The sequence below is a fragment of the Pseudopipra pipra genome, chromosome 13 (genome assembly GCF_036250125.1).
Source record: "Pseudopipra pipra isolate bDixPip1 chromosome 13, bDixPip1.hap1, whole genome shotgun sequence".
Classification (NCBI taxonomy): domain Eukaryota; kingdom Metazoa; phylum Chordata; class Aves; order Passeriformes; family Pipridae; genus Pseudopipra; species Pseudopipra pipra.
In genome coordinates, this window is record NC_087561.1 from 1,448,049 (window position 1) to 1,472,711 (window position 24,663).

Genomic DNA, 24,663 nt, shown 5'->3' on the forward strand with positions numbered 1-24,663 from the left:
CCCGGGAGCACCAGCAGCTGGGGGAGGGTGATGGCCTGTTGGGGGGTGGTGGCACTTGGGGACAGCGGCTGCTGATGCCTGGAGTTTCCTTCAGGAATTAAAGCATCTGCTAAAAAATGTCCTGAAAACAGGAGGAAGGCTTGTGGTACTGGTTTTAACCCACAGGGAAGGCTCCCAAAGGCACAATGCTGGGCTCGATGATCTCAAAGGACTTTTCCAACCTCAAGGGTTCTGTAAAGCTCAGGGAAAGGGGGAGAAGAGGGATGGTGGCTTGGCAGTGGGACAGGGAGGCTGCCTGAGCCTGGGGAGGGGAAGTTAAGCTTAAAACAGATAAGAAAGCCTGAAGAACCTCCAAGGCCAAGGAAGGGCTGTGAAGGTATGGAAAATGAGCCAGGGAAATGGTGTGCTGGGTTATTACATTTATTGATGTCCGTCTGCCTTCCCAATTAGCAGAAAAACAGGATTCCAGGTTGTGTCTCGTGGATTTGACAAGAACTGAATCCACGTCAGTGCCAAGGGCAATGTCCCCTTCTCCCAGTCACAGGAAAAGCTTGGCCAGGAGCAGGGCACAGGGTGAGCACCCAGGGCCTGTGCTGGCACAGGGGACAACGAGGTGGGACCGAACCACATTCACAGCAGGAACCAGCACAAGGCCAAGAGAAACCCGGGGTATGTCCTATGCCTGCACTGCCCCTCATCTAGAGCTTCCTAGGCTTTAGGGGAAATGGTTTCCCTATCCCAGGCGTGTCTTGGCATCTCAAGCTTTTTCTTCATCCAAAAGGAGGATAAAAGATCTGTGGAATATTGAAATTCGAACAAATAAAGTGAGGATGCCAAAAATGTTGCATTTGAGTCAGGCTGGGAGGCAGCAGGAGTGTAAATTTTGGTCTGACAAAAAAAAGCAGCGGTGGGTGAAATGTTGTGACCATTGACAAATTTTCTAGAGAACTCGTTGAGAAATCCAGCAAAACTCATTCTTTCCAGTGGAAAGCCTTCACATTTCTCTGGATCTGCATTTTCATAGAATAATAGATTTTTATCAAAAATTTCAACAAGCCATTCCTCTAACCCAGGAGGAAATTATCTTCCCTGCAACTCAATTATAGCACCTTTTTAGTCCCTTTTTCCTTTTTTTTCCCTCTTTTTTTCTCTTTCTCTCTATGGGGATGAACCAGAGCCTCACCTACTTCCAGAGCTGAGGAATATCCTGGGAGCTGATGGCAGATCTCACCCCTCAAGCCACCACAGCCCAGCAGAGTGGGGAGAATGCTCCTCACCCTCTGCATTAAGCAGAGCTGAAATGAACCTGAATCTCACCAATGCTGATGAGATAATGAAGATCATGTGCTTCAGGCTGTTTCACCCAGCTGAAGGTATGTCCCCCTCCAGAAATGCTGCTGGAGGTACCATTTTTTTTATTTTTTCCTGATACTGCTGCAGCACCCATTCCCAAATAGGATTGATCTCATCAATCCCCATCCTCGCGCTCCCCGTGCTGGGCTGCCTTGGACGTGCTCCTGGGGAATGTGGTGCTTATTCTACAGCTTTGGGATGGGACAGGAGGCTGGTGGCACCTCCAGGACACCAGCCCATGCATCCCTCCCATGCCTAGGGCTGTGCTGCCGCTGCTTCCCGTTATCCCTCTCTGCCACAGCAGCTCTGACTCAACACAACTCCCCTGGCAGCCGCTCCCAGCCTGGAGGGTGGGGTCGGGCATGTTGTTCATGACACTTTCCTCCTCTCTGGGGGGGCTCTGGCCAGGCTGGGACCTCCCGATGGGGAGCGTGTCCCCCCATGCCCCCCTGCCTTGCACAGCCCTGTGCTGCCCCTGGGGCGTCACTTCCCCGGGCTGGGGGGGATGCAGATGTTGCCACATGTTGTGCAGCTGGATCCTGGGTCCCCCAGCCCAGCTGTGCCTGCAGAGCCTGCCCTGGGCTGCTGCTCCGGGACACTGCCCTGGCAGCTCTGTCACAGCAGCACAAGGAGTGTCACCGGGTGTGATTCTCCTTCCAGCAGGAGCAGCCCCTCAGTCCCTGCTCCCAGTTTGGGGGCACTGGATGGCTGTGGGGACAGGTCACGCTGGGAAGTGACTCTGGAGGGGATAAACTGGCAGGATTGAGTCCCTGCCACCCCCAGCCTGTTCTCAGCACCATCCTGTGCTCCTGACTCCAGCACTGCCTTGGAAAGAGGAAGGAGATGGTTTTACTGAAGGACAGCAGAGCTCCACAGCAGGGTGGGCACTGGCACCCAGGGTGACCCTCACTGTCCCCAGCCTCAGGAGGAGACAGGAGGCTCACGGTGCCCACCAGCAGCTGGGATCTCATCCCCAACCTCTGGGATGTGGCAGGAGCTGGCTGGGGAGCAGGACCTGCCTCTCTCCAGGACGTCAGTGCCACATGACTGCGGTGCCACTGCGTCACTGCCACAGCCCCAGGCAGAAGGATGTGGCTCCTCGTGTGGTCAGGCAGTAGGTGAGCGTGGGATGGGGAGCACTGAGGTCACCAGGGGCCTGAGGGGACACTGATGGCAGGGGAACCCCTGGGAGGTCCCCTCCCAAGGTGCCCCTCCTGAGCCTGGGAGCCACAAGCCCTTGGGAGCAGGGACGGTGAGTGGGGAGGGGTCCCCATGTGCTCACACGGGTCACAAACCATTCAGGGGTGTTTGCTTTGGCCCCTGCCCAAATGCCAGTGGTGAGGGACATCTTTGGCCATCCAGGACAACTGGCCGATGTTCCTCCATCCCAGGAGCCAGCTCTGTGTGCAGACAAGCCCTGACCCAGCACTAGGTGTGCTCCTTCCCCCCCGGCAGTGTCCCCAGGATGGCCAACACCAGGCAGGTGGAGAATGACATTTCCCAATGTTTCTCCCTGCTCAGCACCCACTGAGGGAGCCCCAGCTGGGGGCCGAGGAAGGGAAGCATTTCCTGGGCTGGGAATCCCCTCCTGCCTCCCTCCTTCCCCAGAGCCTGCCCTGGAAGGGGAAGGAAGGGGTATTTTTAGCACTTGCCCTACACTTGTTTCAAGGTCTGAGCGAAGAAGAGGAATTGACGTTCGAAGAAAGGTTGGTTTGGCTTTAAAAGGAAGGGTTTAGTTTTTTCCTGCAACTCAGTCCTTGCAAAACTTTTCTGTGAAGAGGGATTGGTGAAAGTACCTCTCGTAGGAGGCAGCCCTGGGCAGGGCACTGGTGTCACAGCTCCCTGTGCTGGCACTGCTTCCAGTGCCCTTGCCTTCCACATTCCAAAGGGAGGGATGGGGTGGGACTAATCCTCCCTATCCCAATGCTGATCATGGCTCCCATCACCTGCAAAGTGAGTCCCTACTGCCAGCCCATCCTCCCATGGTTCCTCTCTGCATTCCTGCTCTCCAGCAGCTTTTCCTGACCACTGCTCACAGCTTCTGAACCCCCTGGGGACTCACGTGCCTTCCCAGCTGCCTTCCAGCACCAGTATTGTCCTGGCAACCCACTGGAGATGCTCCAGGTCCCGGAACAAGACACCACCCACACCTTGAGGAGGAGTTTAACCGAATGGCACAAGGTCAGTGGGGGGAAAGCACCTTGTCGACCCCAGGAGCCGGTGGGAGCAGGTTCTCCAGGACCCGAGGGCAGGTGATGGCCCTTAAGAGCCAGTGGCCAGAAGGTGGCAATGTCCCCTCTCCGTTGTGGCCCTGACAAAGGTCCCTCCTTGTGCAGAGGATGGGGCCGGTCTGGTTGGGAATCTCTCAGAATCATGGAGTGGTTTGGGTTGGAAGGGCCATTAAAGCCCATCTCCTAGACATTCCCAAAACACAGCATTGCCTGTGCTTGGCAATTCCTGCCTCGCATGTGCTGGATGAACCTCTGCCTTCCCTCTGCCCACTGAGCACGTGATGCCCGAAAAACCACCCAGGCACCTCCCAGCAGTGACAAGAGCAGCTTTTCCTGGTCAGAAAATTCCTGATCCCTCCAGACACTGCTCAGATTTCCCCTCAGTGTTCCCCCCGGGGCCTGAGGCTGAAAAGGGAACTTGGGGGGATCTGATTTCATAACACCAAAATTCTCAGGGCTGGAGCGAGAGGGGCACAGTGTGGTCACTCTGTCTGTGTGTCAAGGGAAGAGAAGGATCTGCAAAAGCCATGACTGGGAAAGTGAGGTGCGACAGGAATTCCAGGGAATTCCAGAGCACCTGAGGACCGGCAGAGGAACTGACCCAAGAAAGGTGGAAGCTGTGGGAGGTCAGTCTGACCTTGGTCTCTCATCAAAGACTAGGAATAATTCCGTGGGGAAGAACCCAACCTCACCCCGGGCCCTGAGGGGTCTGGCAGCACCATGCCCTGGTCACACAGCACTTGGTCCCACAGCAGGTGCAGCTCCCTGGGGCTTCTCTACCTCCTCCTTGCGGTCCTGTGATGGGTGTGAGCAAAACTCACCATGTCAGGGGGTTCACAGGGGTGGTTTCTCATTGCAGAGCCCTTGGAGAAGTGGATCAGGTTCATCTCTGCCACCTGGGATCGGAGCCAGTCCGTGACCTTACACAGCAGCACCAGCCCTCAGGTACCACTGGAGTAAAACAAAGAGCAGCTCTCTCAAGCAGCAGGGATGGTGGAGGGGACTTTGGGCTGAGGAGGGAGCAGCTGAGTTGGCCTGAAAATACAAAACCTCACCAAAAACCAAGAAAATTGCTGCTTGCCCCACAGTGCTGTTGGGTTTCAGCCCTAAGGGGTGCAGTGACTGTCCCAGAGCTCAGGATCCGTGTGGGCAGCAGGTAAAAGCACCTTCCAGTGAGAGGGGAAGTTGCCCAGCCAGGGAGAAAGTGAAAGCCTTAAGAATACCCTTCTTTGGCTATTTGGAAACCTTTGACTGTTTCCAAAACCTGGTGTCAGCTGAGCTGGTGTCTCAAATGTCACTTCCCACTGTGGGAAAAAAACAGCCTACCTGGTTCCTCAAGGTCTTCACAGCACCAGGCAGCACTTTTGGTTCTGTACTTATGGAAGGGAGAGATTCAGAGAATCCACCTTGTGACAGGCATGTGCCACCCATGGGGATGGATGTCACTCTGGAGCAGCTCCTGCCCAGGCAGGCACCGTTTCCTGGCTCCATCATTTCTGCCAGCCTTAATCTGAATATCCAAATGTGTTTTTTAAGCTTTTTGTAAAGAAAATAAGGGAGGGGGCAAAGACAGAAATCATGAGCCTTTGCCTACCTGAAAGGAGGTTGGAGCATAGTGGGGGTCGGGCTCTTCTCCCAGTGACAGGATGGGAGGAACAGCCTCGAATTGTGCCAGGGGAGGTTTAGTTGGATATTGGGAAAAATTCCTCATGGGAAGGGTTGCACAGGCTGCCCAGGGCAGTAACATCCCTGGAGGGATTTCAAAGCCCTGTGGATGAGGCACTTGGGGACATGGGTCAGTGGTGGCCTTGGCAGTGCTGGGGGAACATCCTGCAGCCTCTCAACCTTAACCCCCTCCCGGGTGCTGTCTCGGGGATGATCGCTGCCAAAAACAGCTGGGCCCCCCCTCCACCCCCCTCCTTGTCCCTGTCCTGCTGTGAATGGCACCGAAACTGCCTTTGTTCCCCTCCCCGGGCGGGGGCAGGACCTGCCGCCGGCTGCTATAAAAGGGGGCGGGGGTGCCGAGCAGCCCCAGCCCCGCTCCCGGTCCCCATCCCAGTCCCATCCCCAGTCCGGTCCCATTCTTGGCCATGGGCCACCCCAGTGCCACCGTGCTGCTGTGCCAGCTGGGTCTCTCCACAGCCATCCAGTGGCTGTGAGTCGGGATTCCCCCCTTCCCAATGCCCCTCCTTCGGGGCTCCCCCTGCGTTCCCGTGTTCCCCCGCCCCACTGACCCCCTCCTGTCCCCACAGCGGGCTGACGGAGAGCGGCAGCGGCGTGTCCTGGAACGAGAGCCAGCACTGCCGGCTGCTGGTGCCGGAGCAGCTCCAGCTGTGCCGCCGGAACCTGGAGGTGATGCCCAGCATCGTGCGGGCCGCCCGCCACACGCAGGCCCTGTGCCAGCAGAGCTTTGCAGACATGAGGTGGAACTGCTCCTCCATCCAGCGAGCCCCCAGGTTTGGCCCTGACCTGCTGAAAGGTAAAGGATGCTCCTCCCGCCGTGTCCGTGCTCCCCACGGAGCATCCCGGGATGGCAGCACCTTGGTGCTGCTCCAGCTCAGCTCTGCCTTGGGTATCCATCGTGGAGTGAATTTGCTGCCTTTACAGGGTGTTAATCCTGTGCAATTCCATCTGTGGGAGGTGACAGACAGTAACTTCCATTTCAAACGTCTCCATAAAAAAGGGGGAGAGGTGGGAAGACAAGCTGTGCATGGACACTGTAACACAGTGTGGGGGGCACAGGTTAAAAACATGCTGCACGGAAAATGAGAGCCTTGGGTTCATCCTGCTGCGAGATTTTTAGGAAACACATTTATTTGCATTGGTCTTTGGGAGGAGTGTCTGGCTGGGCAGGGAGGAAGGACATCTCCCCCTCTTCTTCCCAGGGACCCGGGAAGCCGCCTTTGTGTACGCCCTGGCTGCTGCCACCATCGCCCACGGCATCGCCCGGGCCTGTGCCTCGGGAGAGCTCCCGCTCTGCTCCTGCGGCCCCGGCCCCCCCGGGGACCCCGGCCCGGGGGGCAGGTGGGGGGGCTGCGGGGACAACCTCAGCTACGGCCTCCAGCTCGGGGCCGCCTTCGCCGACAGCTCCTCCAGGTCCAGCAAGTTGGGGATGCACGGGAGGAAAGCCATGAACCTGCACAACAGCGCCGTGGGCAGGACGGTGGGTGTGGGACCACTGGGGTGCTGCGGTCCAGGAGGGTGGGTGTGGGATCACTGGAGTGCTGCAGTCCACGATGGTGGGTGTGGGACCACCGGGGTGCTGCAGTCCACGATGGTGGGTATAGAGCCCACCAGGACTGCACAGTGGGTCAGATAGTGGGTATGGAGCCCACTGGGACTCTGCAGTCCAGGATGGTGGGTATGGAACCCCCCAGGAATGCTGGAGCCCAGACTGGTGGGTATGGATGCCCCAGGACTGCTGCAGCCCAGCACACCTTGGAGCAGCCCAGAGCAGGGGCAGAGGTGCCCAATTTAGGGTGTCAGACTCCAGCCAGGCTGTTGGGGTGTTGTCTGAACATTGAGAGGTTAAAAAGTGTCTTTGCAGACAGCTCCCACTGCTGCTCCCCCAGACATCCTGCACCCTTTCCACAAACCAGCACAAGACATCTCCCACTTCACATCAGTACTCCCAGTGCTTCTTTCCACCCACCTCACTGGAAGCAGAAGCTCCCCATCCCATCCGGGTTTTGTGCTTTCATGCCCTCCTGTTCCCCAGCCCCAGTGCCAGCTCCCACAGGTACTTCCTTAAGGATCAGGTTCTTATCAGAAGGGATTAAAGGAGGGCTGAGCCCTGACTGCCCCGTTATATTAATTTAAATGTGGTAATGAGTGGAGCTCTTTCATCTCTTTAAACTTGCCATGGATGCCCTTGCAAGTCAATCCATGGGGCGGGTACCAGGAGAAAGCAAACTTCCCTGTTTTCCTGTCCCTGCAGGTGCTGAGTGACTCCCTGGATACCAAGTGTAAATGCCACGGTGTTTCGGGCTCCTGTTCAGTGAAGACCTGCTGGAAGGGACTGTCAAGCCTGGATGAAATTGCCTCTGACCTCAAGTCCAAGTACCTGGCAGCCATCAAGGTGTCCCACCGGCTCGTAGGGCCCAGGAAGCAGCTGATAGCCAAGGATATGGATGCCAGGCCAGTGACAGAGACAGATCTGGTTTATCTCATCAACTCTCCTGACTACTGCACCCCAAATCTCCAGCTGGGGTCTCTGGGGACACAGGACAGGTAATAAGCTCTAATTTCATGAGTGTCTGTACTGTTGGGTTTGAGAGCAGGTCCTGGGAAGTGGTGTGGGTGGGCTGAGCACAGGTTGCCCAGAGAAGCTGTGGCTGCCCCATCCCTGGAAGTGTCCAGGGCCAGGTTAGATGGGACTTGGAGCAACTTGGGCTAGTGGGAGGTGTCCCTGTCCATGGCAGGGGTTGGGACTGGATGGGCTTTAAGGTCCCTCCCAACCTGAACCATTCCATGGCTCTGTGGTCCTGCTGTGGCCAGGACCAGCCCGGGTGGGCAGGTCCCCCAGCTCAGCACCCTCCTCTCCACAGGCAGTGCAACAAGAGCTCGGTGGGCAGTGCCAGCTGTGCCCTGCTGTGCTGTGGCCGTGGGTACAACACGTACACGGAGGAGGTGGAGGAGCGGTGCCACTGCCGCTACCGCTGGTGCTGCTCCGTCGTGTGCAGGAGCTGCCGGCGCAGGGTGGAGAGACACGTCTGCAAATAACAGCCCAGGGCTCTGCTGGTGCCCTCCAGGAACAGCTGGAGACCGGACACCCATCCCAGGGGGTGCTCCGAGCGAGGAGGGGGCTGTGCAGGAAGCCTGGCCTCACACTGCCGTGGAAAACCTCACCCTGAGAGATTCCAGGAAGCCTCCGGTCCCTTCCAACCCAAACCTGAGGGCAGGACAAAGGGCTGCCCTCCTGCAGCTGGGCAGTGTCCAGCCCTGCCTCCAGCTGGGACCAGCCATTGATCACTCCACAGGAACAGCCCCTCTCTCCAGTGTGAATGGGGACCCTGGGCTGCCATTGTCCCTTTGCAGGAGGTTCTGACAGCCAGGAGTGATGGATGGGAAGGGGGCAGAATTATCCATTGGGAGAAGGCTGGAGGGACAGAAAGCTGCTTTGGGTCAGGGGATCATGGGCAGCTCCTCTGGGGACAATTCTGCCATGGGCTCACCCAACACCACTGGATGTTCCTCCTCTGGAGCAAACACTGGTCCAGGGCCACTTGCAGCATCAGAATAAAGACCAGGCTTGGACACAGATAGAACCAGTCATTGCTCCAGGAGCCAGGACTCATCAATCCTCCCCAGGACCTGCATGGACATGGCTGCTGCTCTCATTGGTGGCAGACAGACCAGGGACAGGAGAGGTCCTGGGCAAAACTGCTCCTGCCAGCTGTGGGTTACCAACACTGCCATGGCACCACTGGAGCTTCTGCCCTCTGGGCTCCTCTTGGAGGTGGAAGCCCACTCGATGCATGGAATCCTCATGGCTTGTCCTTCCTGCCATTTCTCTTGGACCACCGAGGTCTTTAGCCCACTCTTTCCACTCCCTCAGGACCAGGTGTGCTGGAAGTCTGGCCTGGAGAAGGGACATGACTCTGGGGCCCTGGGGAAGCAAGAATGAATCTTTAGTCTCTGTACTTCCTGTAAGTGGGATTCTGGTGTGTGTTTTTTAAATAAATGTGTTCTATCCTAACTCTCTATGGCTTGTTTTGTAGGACAACCTCCTTCCTCCATCTCTCTCTCAGCTGGCCCAGAGAAAGTGAGGGTGTAAGGAGGGCACAAAGCCCTGTGTCCATACAGCCCTGTGTCTTTACTTTTCCTTACATGGATCTGAGGACCAGTTCACTTTTAACTCTTTCTGCTGCTCACTGCCCCAGATTTGTCTGTAATTACAGGTACCTGCCAGTCTCAGCTCCTGCTCACACATGGAAGGTTTTATCACCAGCCAGCAAAGAATCCGCCTTCCTGGGATTCAGGGCTGGTGGTTGGAAACCGAGGCAGTCCAGGATTGTTTTCTGATCCTTGGGAATATGAGCTGGACTAGCCAAGTGTGTGTGTGAACAGTGAGGAGTTGGGGCTCTGGTGGCCCCCATTTCCTCAGTGAGGAATCTGGCCAAGCGCTTGGATGGGATAAGAGATTCCTGTTCGTGCAGCCCTTGGAGAGAAAGGATGAGTCCAAATACACAGGTGCTGCGGAGACCCCACAGGTAAATGGGCTGGGAATCCTCGGGTGATTTCCCACAGCTCACACCAGGACCTGGTGTGCTCCTGCTTTATTTGTCGTTCCCACTGAATGGAGTTGGCAGCGCTCAGCTCGAGTCCAGCTGGACGATTACTCATTTCCATATTCATTCAATCATTTTTAACAGTCTCTGCTGGGTCACGGAATCAATTCATGAGCTTGTCTTGTAAACCATCCCCTCCCTTTAATGTGCTCCAGGTTTCTGCGTGAGCAGTGAAGGAGAGTCAGACGTGGCTTGGGATGACCCTGGGAGCCGGAGGCTGTGCCTGTGTTCTCGCAGTTAAAGGAGTGAGTTAACCATCGTTATCAGTTGTTAATGAGCCATTACTGGCTCTGCCTGCTGCCTTCTCCCTCTCGGAGCGCCAGGAAAGTCGCAGCTGCCAGACTTCCAGCGCAGCTGCCCAAGGCCAAAAGTTATCTCGGGTTTTTCTTTTAAAATGCAATTAGGGTCAGTCCTCTGCATTCCTCGGAAAAGGGAGTTTCAGCTGCCAGACTGCGAAACAGCTGCAGTTTCTGTGTCCGGAGGGATGCAGGTACTTAATTAGGAGGATTGCTTAAATGCTCCCTCCATCCACCTCCCAGCGCACCCCAGATCAGAGGAGGTGACAACGGGAGGGGCTGCGAACTCCACGGAGCGTTGCAAAACGAGCTGGTGAGAGGAAAAAACAGGGGGAAGGATAGTGTGGAGTGAGGGCTCCAGCCAGGAGGGTGGGAAATGTGATTTGCATTTGGTAACTACAAACACACACAGCCTGGGGTGGAGGAGAGGAGCCACAATAGCAAGGAATGCCCGGGGGAGCTGTCACGATCCCCTTCCAGAGAGCTCCCATCGGAATTTCTGCCTGGAAAGAAAAGCAGGGTCAAATGCTGAATATGCAGAATCCACTCCTCCTCTCCCTCCCTGACTCCAAGCCCGACAGGGAAGAGCTGGGGAAGGACTGGAGGGGTCACTCAGCTCCCGGGATCCCGGCTCCGTTTGTGTCCTGCGGGAAAGGGGAAGGCGCAGTAATTAGTTGGAGGGTGCAAAGGGTCGGGCAGGAAGGAGGTGACAGCTCGGTGACAATGCTCTGACGGAGGGTGTTGGAATCCGGGCCCACACCTGGAATTAGCAAGGATGTGAGATCTGCTGAGCTGGAACGACCCCCGGGGACCAGGAGCCAGAGGATGGGTGCAGTGGGAATAGATGCTGTGCTTGGCCCCAGGGGGTGGGGGGATCCGTTGGCTGGTTGTGTTTTCTCCCTCTAACCCTGTTTGGATGGAAAAGCCAGGGGGAAGGTGCCAGAGGAACAGAGCTCCTTCCCCCAGCCTGGGCCAGCACAAGCAGTCCCTGAGGTAAAAAATGGGAAAACTTGGACCCTGTTATCACTCTCCAGTGGCTTCCAGCACCAGTCAGTGCAATGCTTTGCCAGAGAAATCGGTGCAAGAAAGCTTTTATTGAGCCTTCTGTGTCTTTTCTTCCACCCCAAACACCTCCAGCTCTGGCAGGGACCCAGATAATCCCGGGCAGTGTCCCCAAAACCGAGACCATCTGTGTCTGTGACAGTTGTGGCTTTCCAGCCCTCCAGACACTTCCTCAGGCGGTTCCTTGTCCTCTCCAGGCTGTGACAGGCTGCTGGCACTGCCCTCTGCCCCCCCAGCCCTCCCTGCTAATGTGACAGATCTACCTCCTCGACATTCCTGTCATTAGCCTTTTTTTTCCAACGTCTTGTGGCTTTTTGTTTACCCATCTCTCTGGAAATGAGACTCCCCAGAGCCAAATTCTCCCCAGCCATGGCAGGAGCCTTTCACACTCTGATGCTGTGAGCTGACACGGGAGGGATGGCTCGGAGAATGGCTTGTGCAGGGAAGAAAACCATCCTGCTCCATGGAATGTGGTGAGATCCAGGCAAAGGGTTTTCTCTGAAAAGGCTCCTCTCCATTATGTTGGACTTTAATTTGGGTTTGAAGGGAGTAACACTGGTGTGAACGTGATCATTTGCTGCTGGTCATACTTGTGCAGACAACAAAGTCTGGAGAAAAGTCCCTTATTTTCATGGACTTATTTATTTTTCCTTTTATTTCCTTATTCACTGAGGGATGCTGCATAACTCATTCCAGGAGGGTTACCTGAGCAAGGAAAACAAGCTGTTGGTAATTAAGTATTTTGTAGTAAGAATGACTCTGTGTTCAAGGATATGTTGGGATGTTTCTTCCCTACAGGGCTGGATTGCAGCTTGGACTGGAATGTGGATCAGGACCTCCACCTGCCTTTCCTTGTGCTCTTCCCAAGAGAGCTGAGCCAGAAGGAGGAGAAGGCCTGGGACAGGGCTCAGCTGTTGGTCAACATCTTACAGAATCATGGAATCCTGACATGGTTTGGGTTGGGAGGGACCTTAAGGATCATCCAGTTCCACCCCCTGCCATGGGCAGGGACACCTTCCACTAGACCAGGTTGCTCCAAGCCCCGTCCAACCTGTGCTGCTGGAAATATTTGGGGGATGTTGCTCTGACCTTTGGGATGGTTGGGCCCTACACTGTCACACCACGAGACACACACATGAGTAAATGCCTGTATTGAAGGAAAAACCCTTCCATCTCTGTTCTCCTTTATTCCTGGGGTACTCAGCAATATCATGATGCTCTGAGGATGACAAATAACAACAGGGATTGTCCTCTTGGGGATCTTCAGCTGAGGGTCAGGAACAGATCAACAGAGGTGAGTAAGAGCCATGAGACCTGAGGGGGAACCAGCTGCAGCCTAGGGAGCTTTGGGATGTGGCAATGGCTGTGTGGGGTTTGGAGGGGAAGCAACCATCCATCACTTAGGATCGTGGAATCCTGGAATTTGCACTGGAAATGTCTTTTGCTCTGGTCCTTAAAGTGCTGCTGAAACTTTGGCTCCTGGCAGTTGCAGGGGCGATGGTGTGACAGGTTTCCTGCAGCTTTTAACTAACACATGGGAAGGGGAAGGTGCTGCCTGGAGAGAGGCTTTGCTCTGGTGGGAGAGAACTGGTTGTGGCTGGAGCATCTTCTGCTGGTGTAGAACAAATGGCTGTGGATTCCTGGCTCCATCCCGCCTCTAAAGATTATAGTAATGAATTTCCCCAACTTGTTCCTCACCTTCTGCCCATGCAGGAACCCCTCAGTGACCCAGCCCTGGACATCCCTCCCAGCCGGGTGGTCCCAGGGAGGTGACAGGAGGTGACACAGTCTGCCAGAACCCAAACCCACAACCCTCCCGGCTTCTGTGAGTAACATTTTATGGCACAATCTGACATAGGTGTGAAGAAAACAAATAGAATAAATCATAAACTGAGTAATTCTTAGAGGCTGAGTTAGAAATACTCAGCAGTAGTGGCTGCTCGCAACCAGGTCAATCACCTCTGTTATCACCTGTATTTCTGATGGAGCAATGCCAGCTCCTAAAAGCCCAGATTTAACTCTGACCAAGCTCGTTCCTGGTTGAATTTCAGAGATTTTAGGAGATAAATAAAAAAGAAATGAGAAAAGCGCTGTGTCCCCCTTGTGCTGTAGAGAGAATAGAGACGAAATGGAAGGTGCTGTGCTTGAAACCAGATCGATATTTATTAGCGGCAGCTCATATCGAGGATTCATACTGTGTATCCCTTTTATACAACGGGAAGGTGGATGTTTTGTAGCAATTTATCCAATTGTCCCAATTTTTCCCAGTTTCCCAGCCGACTGCCCTAGGGGTTCCCTGCCAGGACCTGGCGTGGTCGGTGCTAGGCAGGACCTGGCAGGGAAAAGCGTGGGCTCACTGGGGGCCTGTAAGAGCCCAGAGCCGCACCGAGGCGCGCCTACCCACCGCCCTGCGCCCACCGCGGGGGTCTCGTGGGGTTCCACAGCCCGGGGATGATCGCGGAGCCCACCGGACCCCGTGCCGTTCGTCCGACCTCCCCAACATGGCGGCGCCGCGTTGCCTTTGCCCTTCTCAAGATGGCGGCGGGCAGGGCCGGGGGTGCCGACGCGCCGGAAGTGGCGTTCGGGGGCGGTCCCGGGCCCGTGATGGCGGAGGCGGGCGCGGGCAGCCCGCGGCTGGCGGAGCTGCTGGCGGCGGGACGGCGGCTCTTGGACGAGGTGGAGGCGGGAGCCGAGCCCTCCTCGGGCGCCCCGGCCGTGCAGGACAAGGTGCGGCAAGGCTTGGATGCGCTGCGGCTTGCGGCCACCATGGTGGCGGAGCTGGAGCTGTTCAGGTGAGCGCAGGACGGGCCGGGGGGTCCCGGGGCCGGGCACGGGCGGGACGGGAGCGGGAACGGGAGAGAATCCCAGAATCGCTGAGGTTGGAAAGGCCCTCAAAGACCATCGAGTTCACCCTATGCTCGATCCCCACCTTGTCCCCCAGCCCAGAGCACTGAGTGCCACGGCCAGTCCTTCCTTGGACACCTCCAGGGGTGGGCACTCCAAAACTCCCTGGGCAGCCCCTTCCAAGGCCCGACCACCCTTTCCAGGAAAAAATTCCTCCTGATGTCCAACCTGACCCTCCTCTGGCACAGCTGGAGGCCGTTCCCTCTCCTCCTGTCCCTTGTTCCCTGGGAGCAGAGCTCGACCCCCCCCGGCTCCCCCCTCCTGTCAGGGGGTTGCAGAGCCAGAAGGTCCCCCCTGAGCCTCCTTTTCTCCAGGCTGAGCTCCCCCAGCTCCCTCAGCTGCTCCTGCTGCTCCAGCCCCTTCCCACTCCCTTCCCTGGACTCCCCAGTCTCTCCCGTTGCAGTGAGAACGAGGAGCTGGATGAAGTCGCCTCGGCCGACCTGAAGTTCCTGCTGCTGCCCGCGCTCCAGGGAGCCCTGACGCTGAAGCAGGTGGACCTGAGCAGGCGGCAGCAGCACCTGGAGAGCGCCCGGGATCACTTCCTGCACTTCCTCAAGCTCTGCAGGAACTACGGGCTGGGAACGTTCCAGCTGCCTCCCAGCACTCCCGGGGATGAGGGAACCGGGAGCCCCCCAGACTCGGGGAACCCCCCGGGTGCCCAGCCCAGCCTGGTGGCCATGGCCATGAGCAGGAATGCCAAGATCGAGAGGTGGGCTCAGGGCACTGGGAAAGGGCCTTGGGAGAAGGGGGAGCTTCAGGCAGGGCATGACTGGGCAGAGAAGGGGCTGCTTCCATGGGCATTGGAATAATTGGATCACAAAATGTTCATTTTAAGAGATGTGGCACATTTTTAAATGGTCTGGGTTGTGCACAGGCTGGGGAGAGGAGCATTTGTGTCTTTCTGGGCTTTTGATGAAAAACTGCTCAAAACCTTTTAATTAGCTCTGTAATAATTAATCTTATAATCAATCCTATAATCAGTTCTTACAGCACAAAGCCACCCACCTTGGAATTTTCCTACCAGTGAGTTTATTGGGGCTTGAAAAAGAGGTGCCTTTGTCTTGCTTTGGGTGGGATTTTTCCCATGGGCAGCACTGAAAGATCCAGACTGGGCTGGACCTGCTTAAATTGCACAGATACAAAAATATGATTTATATTCTAACTGGGAGGGCTTTCTTTTTTAGAATGACTCTTTTGTACTCCTTGTCCTCTCACCTCCCAAAGGTTTCTAATCCTTGGCTCTTACTGTTCATTCTTCAGGTGACTCAATAACGGAGGGAAGTGGAACATGAGGATTTAGTTTGGAAGTGTATTATATGGGTAGTTCTCCCTTTAATAACTAATTCATGAAAAGGTAAAACAATTTAGCCTGGAAGTTTGTTATATAGGCAGTTCTTCCCTTGAATAACTAATTCTGAAACAGGTCAAGAAATCCAGAAAGCCAAAATTATATTTAAAAAAACCCTGCACACACAAAACCACCTGAGACAGAAGTTGGAAAAGTGATTTATTCTGCTTTTTAAGCAGCTTCTTGATATATTTGTCTCACATGGAAGCAATTCAAAATAGCCATTCAAAATAGCCATTCCACTGGATTTTCTCAGGGAAGGAGCTGATGAGTTCAAGTCCTGCTTTCTCCGGGAGATTAATGTTTCCAGGCTTGCCTAATTTTACCTGGAAGGCTTCAGTTTTCAAGAATTATTAATTGTTTAGGGAAAGAATAAAATAATTGAGGCACCTCTAAATTTGATGTGATTTTACAGCTGCTTTTAACAGACAGGAGGAGCTGGAATTCCAACAGGAACCACCATGACCACCACAAAAATTGTATTTTTTATAAGGTTTTCTCTTTTAAATACATGAAATGGCGTTGAACCTCTTACAAAACGCAGTAAAGACACTGTGGCTGGGCTGAGAGAGAGAAAAATGATTTCACGATCCCACTTTGTTCCCTTTGGGGCAGGTACAAGCAGAAGAAGGAGCTGGAGAACAAGTTGGCCTCCATGAGGAGCTTCGTGGAGAGCGGGACAGCAGATGAGGATCAGATCCGGGAGTTTTACATCCTGCAGATCCAGAAATGGATCAGCACCAGCCTGGAGGAGCTGGAGAGCATCGACCAGGAGATGGTGATCCTGAAGAACAGGGATGTGGCCAGACAGGTACGGGATCATCCCTGCTGGGATGGACACGGGTGGGGGGAATGAATCCCTGAGGGCTCAGTGGCAGAGGTGGAGTTTTACTCTGTGAATTCTCAGTTGAAATTGAGCTCAGTCCCAGCACAAGCTGATGGGATTTGGTTTAATTCTGCTTTTTCGGTTGATTCCTGCCCACTCCTGCCACACATTCCAGACAGTCTTGGACTGTGAAATGCTGGAGCTAGGAATGTCGGAGCTCAACTGTACAAAGGCTTTTGCTGGGTTCTGTAGGCCCCTAACTCTGAAGAGCATTTAAATTTATACATTAAAATAAGACCCTTGTGATGTCTTTCACACCCCCACTCCTGATCTGCAGCGTGTCCGGGTGTTACAGATGGGAATATCAGCCTGTTGGAATGACAGAAGCTTCCACAGGCCTGCAGTCCCTGTGCAGAGCGTTGATTCCAGGCTTTATGTCACCTGGAATGTCTGCTGGAAATAACAGCCCCCAATGAGCTGGCACAGCCCTGCCCAGCCTGTTGCAGGAGCGGGTCATTTTTGGCACTGCAGGACTTGGCTGCTCCATAGTGTCCCGTCGGGAATGATGAGCTCAGAACGCTGCGCGTTGGGTCCCTGGAGCAATAAGCAATTCCTGCTCTGAGCTGGTTTAGCCCTGTCAGGTCTGCTTTGATCCAAGCAGGTGTTACAGAGGCACAGGGAGTGATTTGTAGAGGGGCACAGATAGAATTCCTGATTTAAACCGTATTCAGGCCTGGATTGTCCATCTTGGGGCACTGCTCTGAGAGCTGACGTGTTTCTCTTCTACAAGACTTTTAATAACCCTGGGGTGGGAAGCAGAGGGTGGGATTCTCATCTCCCCAGTTGCCTTCTGACTGTTGTTTGCATGTCCAGGCTCCAGCAGCTCCCCAGGGCCCCTCCCGGCCCATCAGAGCCCCGGTGAGACCTTTCATCCTGACCCGCGACACTGCCCAGGCCAGGTACGTGGGGTTGGGGTTATTTAACCACACTTTGAGGCAGTGCTCTCACATCAGGCCTGAAGTACTCTTCCAAGTGCAGAAATCCAGTTGTAATCTCTGTGTCTGCACCTCTATTTGTAGCACCCTGAGATCCTCGCAAGGAATTTCAGCAGCTAAAGCACAAAATAGGGTAGAAATGAGATTTCCTATCATGCTTGTGGTATGATTTTCCCTGAGCCTTCCATGTCTAGTTCAGTTCTCAGGGGCATCCTGGGGACACTTTCCATTATCCCAAGTTGCTCTAAGCCCCATCCAGCCTGGACTTGGACACTTGCAGGGATGGTGCAGCTTCTCTGGGCAACCTGTGCCAGGGCCTCCCCACCCTCACAGGGGAGAAGTTCTCTGGCAGTGGGAAGCTGTTCCCCCTTCTCCTGTCCCTCCATGCCTTGTCCAGAGTCCCTCTCCATCTCTCTTGGAGCCCCTTCAGGCACTGGAAGGCCACAATTAGATCTCCCCAAAGCCTCCCTCAAGCCCTCCTTGATAACATGCCTTAAATCCTTAGTGCAGATTGGATTATGGAATAGCGCTGTGCCTGTTGCCTGTGTTTCTCTCATTGTGAGGGATCTAACTCCCTTTTCCTGGCTGTGTGTGTCCTGCAGAGTGTTTGGAGCTGGTTATCCTGGCCTGCCCACCATGACTGTGGACGACTGGTACGAGCAGCGCCGGAGGCAGGGAATTGTGTCCGGGCAGAGCGTCCCTCAGAGGGCACCAGGTATGGAGGCAAACTTGGGAATGGGGGATTTGGGAAGGCTCCTGGGGGGCTGAGTGGACAGGGATGTGTGCAGGGTGTGGAACACCCCCTGACTGAGGAAGAGTCCAAGCTTTATTAGGAAAACAACTGGATTGTCAGACTGTGCTTGGCCTTTTGGATGGAGCTTGGAGCAACCTGGTCTAGTGGGGAGTGAGACTGGATGGACTTTAAGATCCCTTCCAACCCAAACCATTCCATGATTCTAATCCCTGCTGTCTGCCTAGACCAGCTCTGGGCTGGGCTTCTCCTTGGAGAGCCTGACCTGGGATCTCCTCCCTGTCCCTCACCTCCAGCAGGTGTAAGTGATGAAGAGCTGCAGAAGCAGCAGCAGGAGAAAAAAGAGGAGGAGGATGATGAGGAAGCTCTTCAAAAAGCTCGGAACTGGGACGACTGGAAAGACACACACCCCCGAGGCTACGGCAACCGGCAGAACATGGGCTGAGCAGGCCTGGGTCCTGGGAGAAGAACTTGGACAGGGAGAGAGAGAGAGAGGAGGGAATACAGTGTACATATGTGGAGCATCCAGGAATCCTCCGGGAGCCGGATCAGAGGAGGACACGTGACCCCTTGCTTTGGTTTGCATTCCATGTCAGACTGGGTGCACTGGTCGTGCTGGGAGGTGCCCAGAGCTCTGTGAGGGTCAGGCTCCCTCTGCGCTCCCGGGCGGAGGCAGCCCTCGGAGGGGGAGTCCATGGATTTGGAAACTGCTCTTTGTATTGTGGGTGGTTGTATTTATTATTTTTTTTTCTCTCTATTTTAAGCAAAATAAACTCTCTTTGTGCTGCCTAATTCCTGCTGTGAAATTCTCTTGCTCTTCATCCCGGGCTCTTCCAGAGCCAGTGAGGGCCAACCCTGGGCTCCTCTCGTGGAGCCCACAGGGATGAAAACTGGGACAAATGGTGCCATATTCCAAGGCAAAGTAGTCAGTGTGCTTTGAAATCTAACAGAACAATCCTGATGGGGGGAAAACCTTTTCTGGATCCCTCTGGAGATGGTTTAAATGGCTGCTGGCACCAATCCTGGCTTGCTGTATCTGGCACTGACCTGGCACACGGGGTGTGTTACTGGGTAAAGGGGTGAGGAATCACAGCTGGAAGCTCTGTGGGCTGGCACTTGTTCTAAATCTGTTAAAAATATTGGGATGAAAAAGCAAAGACAGCTTGGCTGGCACTGGGTGTGTCACCTGGAGTGGGCACTGTTACCTGCACAGTGTTTCCTTACCCTGGGACAGTGGGATTCTCACACAATTTGGGGTTTTTCCTTCCTATCAGCCTGATTTGGACACAGCTGGGGGACCAGTTGGGCTGCAGGAGAGCTGAAATGTTTTCCATGCAGCAATCCTTGCTCCTTGGAACTGATCCACACCCAGGAAGCCACGGCCTGCAGTGAATGTGGTCACACCTTCCCAGGTACGGAGTCCCTACAAATCACAGGAGCAGGTTGTGGGGTTTGTGGGTTCCAAATCTCCCAGGAAACGTGTTCCTTACTCTAACACCACAGGCAATCCTGTACATGGATTTTCCATTTCCTACACTTGATCTTAGCCAGCAGTTCTAGTGAGCACCTCTGGAAAGCAGGATCCTGAGGAGCAGCTTTAGTGACAGCCTCTGTGGATTTTCACTGTTCCTTTGGCTGTTGGCCTGAAGTTCCACCTCAGTACTGATTTTGTGCTGCTCTTATTTCCTTATTTTCTCATTTTCCCCCCAAATCCTCTCCAGGCAGTGCTCCAGGCAGGGATGGAAGAGGAGGGAATGGTGCTGGCTGCATTCCCGTCGTGCGGAGCGGGAGCTTGGGGATGACGTTTTTGGGTGGCTCTGGGGGGATCACACTGTTTGAGCATGACAGTGTTTGTGACATACCCAAACTGTGGACGGTACCATTCCCAGGGGGATGCAGCCCCCACGGAGCCCCCACCAGCACCGGGGCCTTTCCAAGGGGCCCCGACTGCCCGGCACGGAGCAGCTCCTCACCCTCAGTGTGCCCCCTCAGCTTCCCAAGGACCCCCAGCTCCTGTCTGTGCTCCAAATCCAGGGCTGGAGCAGGTCCCTCCCCTGGGCAGCGGCCGGTGGACCTTGGGTCAGGTGGTCAAAGCCTCTGGACACACAGCCTCTGTGATTGCCAAACTCACCTTTCAACCTGCCGAGCCTGGTGCAGAGCTCCCGCCACCATGAAAACCATCATCGCAGCCTGCTCCCAAAATCTGAGTGGTGAGATATTCCCAAAGGGGGATGGGATGGGGTCTGATGCTCCAGCAATGCCAGGAGCTCATTGTTACTGCTGTCTACTTGCTTTGGAGTGCAGAGGGGAAAGGGAGGTGTTGGGAAAGATTTGGGGATAACTCCAGAGGAAAATATAGAGTTGCTCAACAGGAATGGAATTTCTGACAACGCATTTGGGAATGTTACTCCCACAAGAATCTCCAGAGCACTGCAAATTCCAAATGTTGGGATTTGCAGAGGCTCCTGTTGCTGTGGACGGGGCCGGCAGCAGAACCACGGGGGTTCTCTGTGTCTGTGGTCCAGATGTTCGTGGAGTTCTTGGGATGGGAGCTAGGAAAAGGAACTGAAAACGACTGTTTGGTGGGCACAAGTTTGCTGGAAGAGCTCTGAGTCTTCCCTGGGCAAAAAAAGGGCTTTGGAAAGCTGAGAATGGCAGGGCTGTGTGGGGTTTTGGGGATGTGGGATGGGTGGAAGGGATCTCTCAGAGCCTGTCATGCTGCTTGAAGAAATGGACAACACTTCCTCAATGCTGGAGATGGCTCCAGTGTTTCATTTATTTCAGTTGTCCCATTCCTGGTTTGGGTTGAGCCAGGAAGAGTTGAACCTCCACCAGCTTCCTGACCCAAGGTTTGGTGGTTCTCCTCTAACCTGGGGGTCCCTGGTCTGGGGAGCCACAGGGACTGGGCTGCTCCCGTCTCACCCCGAGCACCCCTCTGGCCAACATGCAGATTTTGAGTTGTTCTCCCAAGAAAACCCAGCTCTGGTGACACTCAGGGGTATCTCTCTGTGGTGGCTGTGCCAGGTGGTCTCGGCCATGGTGGACCTTTGTCCGGGAGCGGTGCTGGCAGAGCCGGCACCTCGGGCCCATTTCGGGAGGAGGGATGGGGCCGTGTGTGGAGTTTGGATCCTGGCACCCAGCCCAGGATGGTTAATGGTTCACCAAGGTCATCCAGAGGGAAGGGGCCGGGGGGGAGCGGAGCAGCAGCAGCTCCAGCGTGTCCCGGGCTGTAGGGACAGCTGGGGAATGGCCATCCTTGTCCACCCCAGCTCATCCCCAGCCGCTGTCCTTGGCACCTGCTAGGGGGTGGTGCCTCCCTGTTGTGCCAGCTGAGAAATCCCCAAATCCTCTGTGAGCCTGAGCACACCAAGGAGGGCATGGGAAAGGTCCCAGCCCTTGGGAAGTCGGCACAGAGCAGGATATGCCACTGCGCTCTGCTCTGCTGGTGCATGGAATGTTTGGGCTTGGGGGGCTCACCCTGGAATCTTCCCTGTGCTCTGTGCCCAGAGCACCCTGGTTGCCCAGGGCCACGTCCTGACATGGTCCAGAGCTCTCTGGGGATGGCATCCCCCATTCCACCCCACCACATCCCATCCCTCCTCACCCAACTGCTCGTCCTTCCCATCCCACCTCCTGCCTCGCCCCATAACCCAGCCCTGGCACCCCTGGGTGCCCCCTGCCAGCCCAGTGGCCCAGGCTGTGTTCAAGCCGTGCTGTTTTGGGCTGGGGCCGTGTCCCCCCTCCACAGGGAGCCGTGCCAGTGTCCAGGCTGCCCTGCGCACGCTGCTGGCCGTGCCCTGGCCCTCCCAGCGGGACGTTCGCTCTGCGCTCCAGCTCCTCGCCGTCCTGCAGTGGGTGCTCAGTTTCCTGCTGCTGGGTGAGTAGGGGGCTGCGGGGGCCCTGGGGGTGGGCACACACCCGCTCACCCCGTGCCTGGCCCCCACAGGAACCGTCAGCCTCGTGGTGCTCATCTACCTGCTGTTCACCAGCTTCTGGCTCATCCCGGTGCTCTACCTGGCCTGGATCATCTTCGACTGGGACACGCCGGAGAGAGGTGGGGTTGGGAACATCCCCCTTCCTCCGACTTTGCAGCAGGATGGGGGGTGGGGTCCCCCCTTCCTCCAGGTCCCTCACAGCAAATGGGGAGATCCACATCCCACCTGCTCCTTCCCTCCATTCCCACACCATCAGCACCGTGGTGGGAACAGGGATACAGCGGGTCCGTGGGGAGTGTTTCCCATGGATCCCGCTGCCCACGGGGGTGGGTGTCATCTCCTGTGGTGCCTCCCTGGATTGCAGGTGGCAGGAGGCTGCCATGCCTGCGGCGATGGACTGTGTGGAACCACTTTCGGGATTATTTCCCAGTCAAGGTACAGTGCCAGGACAGGATATTCCTGCAGGTGCTGGTGGTGGGACCACCCAAAAGGAGGTGCCATGTCCCTGTGACCCCTTTTGTCCCCACAGCTGGTGAAGACACATGATCTGTCCCCCAGCCACAACTACATCATCGGCTCCCACCCCCACGGCATCCTCTGCGTCGGCGCCTTCTGCAACTTCATCACGGGCTCCACGGGCTTCGAGGAGATGTTCCCGGGAATCCACTCCTTCCTCACCACCCTGGCTGGCAACTTCCGCCTGCCCCTTTTCCGGGAGTACCTGATGAGTGGGGGTGAGCAGCCCCTGCCCAGCCCTGCTGGCAGTGCCCGCAGGCAGGGGGTCCCTGCTCCTTCTGAGGGAAACACAGGAGTGATGGTGCTCTCAGGAGCAGGCAGGGCAGGGATGGAGCTCTGCCTGAGCTCCACCTTCACCTCGCCTGCACCCTGCCTGCACCCTGCCTGCACCCTGCCTGCACCCTGCCTGCACCCTGCCTACACTGCACCCTGTGTACACCCTGCCTGCACCCTGCCTACACTGCACCCTGTGTACACCCTGCCTACACCCTGCCTGCATCTTGCCCGTGCTCTGCCCACACCCTGCCTACACCTAACATACACCCCACCTCCACCCTTGCTATACCTTACCTACACCCCACCTGCACCCTGCCTGCACCCTGCCTGCACCCTGCCTGCAGCAGGGGGTGCCCTTGCGCTGTCCCTGCCCTGGTCCCACCCGGTGTGATCCCTCGTGGTGTCCCCGGCAGTGTCCCTGTCCCCGGGCGCTGCCCAGGCAGGCAGTCCCACAGCTCGGGTGCCCGTTCCTGCCGCAGGGCTGTTCCCGGTGACCCGCCGTGCCATCGGGTACCTGCTGTCCCAGAACGGCACCGGCAACGCGGTGGCCATCGTCATCGGCGGCGCGGCCGAGTCGCTGTCCTGCCGGCCCGGCATCACCACACTCATCCTCCGCAACCGCAAGGGCTTTGTGCGCATGGCCCTGCGGCACGGGTGGGTCACGGGTGGGCACAGGGGGGTCACGGCCACCCCCGCGGGGGACTGGGTGTCCTGGCACCCCGTCACTGCCCACCGTGTCCCCTCCACAGGGCCTTCCTCGTCCCCTCCTTCTCCTTTGGGGAGAATGACCTGTTCCGCCAGGTGGTCTTTGAGGAGGGCAGCTGGATGAGGAGCATCCAGCAGCGCTTCCAGAAGATGATTGGCTTCGCTCCCTGCGTCTTCTACGGCCGCGGCCTCACCTCCAGCCGCTCCCGGGGCTTCCTGCCCTACGCCAGACCCATCACCACCGTGGGTGAGTAGCTGGGCTGGGGGGACCCCCGAGGGTGGGGCAGAGCAGGGATACCCTGCTGGAAGGCACCGCTCGGGCCGTGTCCCCGTGAGCCGAGCGCGTCCCCAGGCCACGGGTCTGACCCCGTCCTGTCCCCTGCCGGCAGTGGGGGAGCCGGTGGCGGTGCCCAAGGTGCAGAACCCGAGCCGGGAAGTGGTGGACACGTACCACGAGATGTACATCCAGGCCCTGCTCAAGCTCTTCAATGACAACAAGACCAAGTACGGGCTGTCGGAGACGGACGAGCTGCACATCCTCTGAGTGCCCCCGGCGCCGGCAGCCCCATCCCGGCTCACCAGGGCTTCTGGGGGGGGATTTCAGCCGGCCCGGCACGGGGGACACACGGGGCACAGTCCCCACCCCAGCCCTCCGCTCCTCTGGCCCAAAAACCTGAGTGGGAGATGGGAGGAGAGGAGGAAGCCAGGGGGAGATTGGGAAAGGGTCCCACTTGGAAGGGGTTTGGAGGGGCTGCCGGTGACACAGCTGTCTCCTGGCAGGGGCTGGGGTGAGGCTGAGGGCCAGTGATGGGCACAGTCCCCCCAGATAACCAGGTCACCACGAGCTGAGGGAGGGGGTGCCATGAGAGGAGAAATCAAATAGGGTCTTTGGGGTGGCATCCTGATGGCACGTGGGACCAGCCTTGGGGGACATCCCACCCTGGGGTCGAGGGGGAACACTCCTGGACTTGGGGACCTGTGGAATTGGCCTCAGCCAGGACCACGTGGTCTCAGATGAGCCTTTTCAGGTGCCTCTGTCCCCAATACAGGTTTCCAACTCCCCTCCCCTGTCTGTGTGTGTTCTGGGGGTCGGGATGGGCAGGACTGGGACAGACCTGTGGACCTACCACTCACTGTGTCCCCTCCCAGGGAGGTCCATCTCCAGCTGGGGCTGT

General features: G+C 56.4%; 3 protein-coding genes across 5 annotated transcripts; all 3 read left to right on the plus strand.

Moving 5' to 3' along the window:
* The first annotated feature begins 5,601 nt into the window (after positions 1 to 5,601).
* Positions 5,602 to 13,528, plus strand: LOC135421260 (protein Wnt-11b-like). 2 transcript variants are annotated; one of them, XM_064669545.1, is made up of 5 exons: positions 5,602 to 5,739; positions 5,837 to 6,063; positions 6,470 to 6,747; positions 7,522 to 7,814; positions 12,946 to 13,528. In XM_064669545.1, the coding sequence occupies exons 1-5, from the start codon at positions 5,675 to 5,677 to the stop codon at positions 13,013 to 13,015; spliced, it is 933 nt and encodes a 310-aa protein (XP_064525615.1). In that variant the 5' UTR covers positions 5,602 to 5,674; the 3' UTR covers positions 13,016 to 13,528. The 2 variants fall into 2 exon arrangements, with proteins under 2 accessions (XP_064525615.1, XP_064525614.1); XM_064669544.1 differs by lacking the exon at positions 12,946 to 13,528 and adding an exon at positions 8,132 to 8,955 and having other exon boundaries at positions 5,610 to 5,739.
* Positions 13,529 to 13,668: 140 nt separating this feature from the next.
* Positions 13,669 to 18,848, plus strand: IGBP1 (immunoglobulin binding protein 1). 2 transcript variants are annotated; one of them, XM_064669537.1, is made up of 6 exons: positions 13,669 to 14,024; positions 14,540 to 14,845; positions 16,100 to 16,295; positions 17,184 to 17,269; positions 17,908 to 18,020; positions 18,353 to 18,848. In XM_064669537.1, the coding sequence occupies exons 1-6, from the start codon at positions 13,684 to 13,686 to the stop codon at positions 18,499 to 18,501; spliced, it is 1,191 nt and encodes a 396-aa protein (XP_064525607.1). In that variant the 5' UTR covers positions 13,669 to 13,683; the 3' UTR covers positions 18,502 to 18,848. The 2 variants fall into 2 exon arrangements, with proteins under 2 accessions (XP_064525607.1, XP_064525608.1); XM_064669538.1 differs by having other exon boundaries at positions 18,356 to 18,848.
* A 1,279-nt stretch (positions 18,849 to 20,127) lies between these two features.
* On the plus strand, positions 20,128 to 24,550 carry LOC135421256 (diacylglycerol O-acyltransferase 2-like). Its single transcript, XM_064669534.1, has 8 exons — positions 20,128 to 20,266; positions 21,805 to 21,933; positions 22,003 to 22,110; positions 22,356 to 22,426; positions 22,521 to 22,725; positions 23,263 to 23,437; positions 23,533 to 23,735; positions 23,878 to 24,550. The coding sequence occupies exons 1-8, from the start codon at positions 20,227 to 20,229 to the stop codon at positions 24,030 to 24,032; spliced, it is 1,086 nt and encodes a 361-aa protein (XP_064525604.1). The 5' UTR covers positions 20,128 to 20,226; the 3' UTR covers positions 24,033 to 24,550.
* The last annotated feature ends 113 nt before the right edge of the window (positions 24,551 to 24,663 follow it).